General features: G+C 36.9%; 1 protein-coding gene across 1 annotated transcript in view; it reads right to left on the minus strand.

Annotated features, from left to right (window-relative positions):
- Positions 1 to 4,886, minus strand: part of Morc1 (MORC family CW-type zinc finger 1) — a 157,051-nt gene that overhangs the window by 83,941 nt on the left and 68,224 nt on the right. The window contains exons 8-9 of the mRNA XM_013028509.1: positions 2,485 to 2,564; positions 1,774 to 1,844 (exon numbers count right to left, since the gene is read on the minus strand). Of these exons, the coding sequence (XP_012883963.1) occupies positions 1,774 to 1,844; positions 2,485 to 2,564 (151 nt within the window). The remainder of the gene's footprint in view (positions 1 to 1,773; positions 1,845 to 2,484; positions 2,565 to 4,886) is intronic.

The raw sequence follows: 4,886 nt of genomic DNA on the forward strand, positions 1-4,886 counted from the left end.
AAAAAGATCTGGGTGACTTACCCAATTTATCTGGGCTTTAGGTTTTGTCTGTGAGAACAACAGATGCTCAAATGTATGGCATAATTTTAAAAGATCAAGTAATTAATAAATTTCATTAGCAGTCAAAAAAACAGCCTCCTTGGTACAAAATTCTGGATACTTCTTCCTAGTATCCCCCCAAACCTTTCTATTATGGGATGCTTGGGTTTCTTTTTTCCTTTAGAAAAGCCCCAATGCCAGCCAATAGTCTCCCTAATCTACACTTTAATTTGATACATTGTCTCACTACCTTATTAAGCTCTAGCCAGACAGAAAAGGAATAAATTGTTACTACTGTCTTTACAAATAAGAATAGACTTTGAGTAAGTTTCACCCACTTAGGTGAAAGATAGGGACCTCTTTTGATGGAGACAACACTGACAGAATACCATTTCACTGTCTTTTAAGTAAAAGAACAGGAGAAATAGTGGGTAAGTATTTTCATTTCAAATTCTACTGCCTAGGAGCATTTAACAGGTCAAAAGTCCAGGTCATTCTGCTCTGCCCTCTTCTTTGCATGAAAGTGGACGAAGGTTCTTCAGAACAACAAAGCAAGCTGCTCAAAGCCAGGCCCACCTTTCCTGGAAGGGCACTGAGCGCACCCACCAAAGAGACATTGAGAGCAGCAGGCCTAAGGCACGAAGAAAGCAACAGTGTGACCTATTAGAAACAATGTCTCCCTCTACTCTCAAATAGAGTAGGCAAAGGGTATTGATTTCTTAGAGACAAAATAGGGGGAAAGAAAGTTAAAACATAAAAAAATCAATAACAATAAGATAGGTTTACCTTTAGCTTAAAAATAAGTAAAAAGCATAAAGTAAGAGTCTGGAGAAAGTCATAATTTAGCTTCGATTTGGGATATTACACACATTACTCTCTGATTTCATTCCTTACACATGCCTGTTAGGTAGAAGACTGTCAGACACAGCCCTGGTCCTTGGAAAGTTTATGTGCAAATTATTGAGTAAGGTTCATATATTTACTCTATGGAAGGGGATAAAAGGAAGCCTTTTCTTGCTCATCTTTTTGTACAGCAACAAATAAATATGCTGCACATGATTTGCCATATTTTTGGCAAAAGTTAGCAAACTTATAATATATACCCTGCAGCAATAGTCTTTTTCTCTTAGCTGCAATGTTATAATTAATAATAATAGTTGTCTTAATCATGGGTATATTGCAAGGATTATAGAGAATGTTTATGAACTGTATGAAGCAACTCATAAGAAAAGAGCTTTGGAAGCCTGAAGCACTGATATTAATATTCATAATTATGGAATGTAATTCCTAGTTCTAGAAAGCAAGATTGCTTATTACTCTTCTTCTTGCCTTTGCCATTTATGTGCACACACGAAGAGCTGTAATTTGAATAGATATTTTCAAGGAGACTTGCTAGGCTAGATTTTTTTTAATCTGCTAGCTTTCCATTATTCTCTTCCTTTCTTGCATTACTTTCCTTTTCATTTCAAGGAAATTTGTTGCGATGCTCTTTTGCACTGTTCCAAATTTACCACACGTTCTGTTCCTCTTTGCACTCCCCAGACCCTCTTGTTGGCTTTCCTCTTTCCCTACATTCATCTATCTAGTCTATTTACCTGTGATAGAAACAACTTAATCTTCTGAGGTCACCTGTGCTTACAAGTTTAGGAAGCAAATGGTAAGAGACAACTAGGCCCTGGGAAAAGCTAATGACACTGTCAGCCATTTAAGAAGATGATTCTTTACATGTCCTACCTTGGCAGAAGGCAAAGAAATCGTGTTAGGCTGGCTTGTTTTGATTTGTGCTTCTTTCAACTCAAGTTCAGCTGGAAGCAGAGGCAACAGTTATAATGCAGTGAAATCCTTGCAGGCAATTTTGGGGGGGGGTGTTTTCTATACTTGGAGCCACAACCAGTAAGGATCATAATCTCAGACAACCCTATGTTCTCTTTTTTGTAGTTTTTTGCATTGTAAATCTTCTTTCTGTTGGGATTCCTCAGGGCCATGACAATTTATAGGACATAAGTTTACACTTATAAATTCACAAGTGTAAGTCAACCTTTGGCTGACTGAAAATGCTCCAAAATGAAGGCACTCCTGCTCCTTCCAGAAAACCGGGAAAGGGCACAGCCTTGTCCCTGCTATGGGAAAAGCAAATGTGGACAGCACCCTACTTAAAGTAGGTCAATGCTGGTCTTGACTAGGAGCTAACACATCATCATGACAAGAAGGATCCCAAAGATGAACTGATTAATTATAACTATGATCAGGATCAGACTTCAAACAGGAAGTCATATGATTAAACCAACTTTGACATGGAGAGAATGTGTAAAGAGATTCCTTTAAGGTAGGAATTACATTTGATGCCCACAATGCCTAGAGCAGCGCATGTCTAAGAATAAGTGAGCAATTAGAATCTGCTGAGTGAATAAATAATAATGATGTGAACTTCAAATAATCACATACCGATCTTTACTGCTTCTTCCGCCTTTTTTACTTCATTTTTAAATACACCTTTAAAAGAAGATGTGACATAGAGATACTTTCTACAAAGAAAAAAAAAGAACATCATCAAGTCATAAGAGAATATTCTTTGGGTAAGACTATGCACTGGAGAGATAAATAATTGTTAAGAAAGATTTATCACATAAGTTACATCCAGCTGGCAAATTAGCCAACTTCATACCTCTAAAGAAATCCTTTGCCTTTTAATTCTTCGTAATTTTACTTTTTTGTAAGGGAACTTTAGGAGTGAACTGAGAAAATCTCTGCCCACACACGTGTTCACTTATACATATAAAATGAGATAATTTTCTTTTTAAAAAATACATGCTACTGTTCCATTGTGAAATCATTTTATTAACATGCACAATTCTCTTACTCAGATTTGTCACTGACATTGGGTAAACTGCTTCTCCAAGTCTCCAAGCAATTATTTCTTACTGAACTCTCAGAAAAACACATTTAATACAGAATTTAAAACCACATAAAGCACACTTTCTACTTTGTTATTCAAAAACTTACTTCCAAGGCCTATTGTTTCAGTGGAAGTGAAGAACTATCAAAGCAAAAGGAAAAGGAATAAGGGCACATGTCCGTAAACTCACAGAGAGCAAAGTCTAGTTGAAAAAACTCTATGAACATGGATGAATCTATGTGCATCTGCTACAGGGAATTCTTAGATTCGGGATTTTAAAAAATTGCTTGTTATCATCATGGAAAGAAATATTCCAGAGTTATATTTTGTTTGAGAAAACCCAAAGCTTTGTATATCTCATCCTCTTAGTTGAGGAAAGGTTAGTGAGATTTTGAATAGAGGGTATCACATTTGCTAGGCAAGCTCGCTACCATTTGAATTATGGTCCCAAACATTTTTTTCCATGTAGGTTCTCTCGCATAGCTGATATTACAGGTATAAGCCTCCATGCCTGGCATTTACATATCTTTATCTATACATAACTATATTTTTGCCCCATACCCTATAAGACTCAGAGTTTTTCACTTTCTTTCTTTTTTTTCCTTTTTGCCAATCCTAGAGTTGAACTCTGGGCCTGGGTGCTGCCTTTGAGCCTTCTGTTCAAGGCTAGCACTCTACCACTTGAGTCACAGGTCCACTTCTGGATTTTTCCATATTTAACTGGAGATAAGAGTCTTATGGACTTTGCTGCCAGTGCTGGCTTTGAACCACAATAATCAGATCTCAGCTAGGATCACAGGCAGAAGCCACCAGTACTTACTAACCACTCACTCTCTTTTATAAATATTTTCAATGCTAAAAGAATTATACCATGGCTAATTTTACATATCAACTTGACTAGACTAAGGGAGGTCAAGGTTATACGTGGATGTGTCCCCAAAGCTGTTTCTGAAATGGATTGACATTTGAGAAAGGAAACCTGCAAAAAAAGATCACCCTCATCAATATGACTGGTCTAATCTAATTCAGGAGAGAACGAAAAGGTGGAGGAAGGCTAACTCAACTTCTGCTTCAGCTATAACATCAAATATCTCTTCCTATAGGACATAGGACATAGGTTCTCAGGAGTCTGCACTCTAGAATTTACACAAGCAGCTTTCTTCATCTTCTCTCTGCCCTTGTTCTTGATCCTTTATCCTCAGAATGCAAATGGCCCCTGGGTTCTCAGGCCTTTGAAGTAAGGGCTGAACTACTAGATCTCCAGCTTGCAGACTGTGGAAATTCATCAGCTCTACAGTCCCATGAGGTAATTGCCATAATAAAGTACAATATGTCATGGGCTCTGCTTTTTACTGGATTACTTCAATACAGGTATCACAGTGGGAACAAGAAGCAAGTGAAGATCTGTAGATCATTTCTTGAAGCCAAAGTGTTTTAACATGCATAAAAAGACATGTTTGTTGGGAGGAGAGTCAATCCATATATTCCTAAATTGACATAAGCTATAGCAAAATGCATCCCAGGGGCTAAAACTAAGGTACTGGCTTCTTAGAATGTACCCTCGGACTTAAAAAAGGATTCTCCATGTTTATGAGTTTTAAAACTGAGAGAAAAAAAAACATAAACAAAAAACCTGAGAATATATGAGCAGACTGAATGTGTCCATGTGTTTATTCTCAGGCCCTTTAAAGAGAAAATGTTTGCAACCTCTAGAATTTAAAGCAATCACCTTTAAATTATGACCTGGTCTAGAATTGCTTTTATATGTTCTGACTTCCAAACAATTTAAGTGGTAATGGAAATTTTCACTGATTGCTGGTATACACAGTTCATACATAATTTTAAATGGTTTTTTTTTAAGCTGGAGTTTATTTACAGCTTGCTTACTGAAGATTCTCTTTTTTATCTTAACAAAGCACTAGCAGATATACTCAAGGCAGAAGTGCTTCAG

The sequence above is a fragment of the Dipodomys ordii genome, unplaced genomic scaffold (genome assembly GCF_000151885.1).
Source record: "Dipodomys ordii isolate 6190 unplaced genomic scaffold, Dord_2.0 Scaffold111, whole genome shotgun sequence".
NCBI classification, from domain to species: domain Eukaryota; kingdom Metazoa; phylum Chordata; class Mammalia; order Rodentia; family Heteromyidae; genus Dipodomys; species Dipodomys ordii.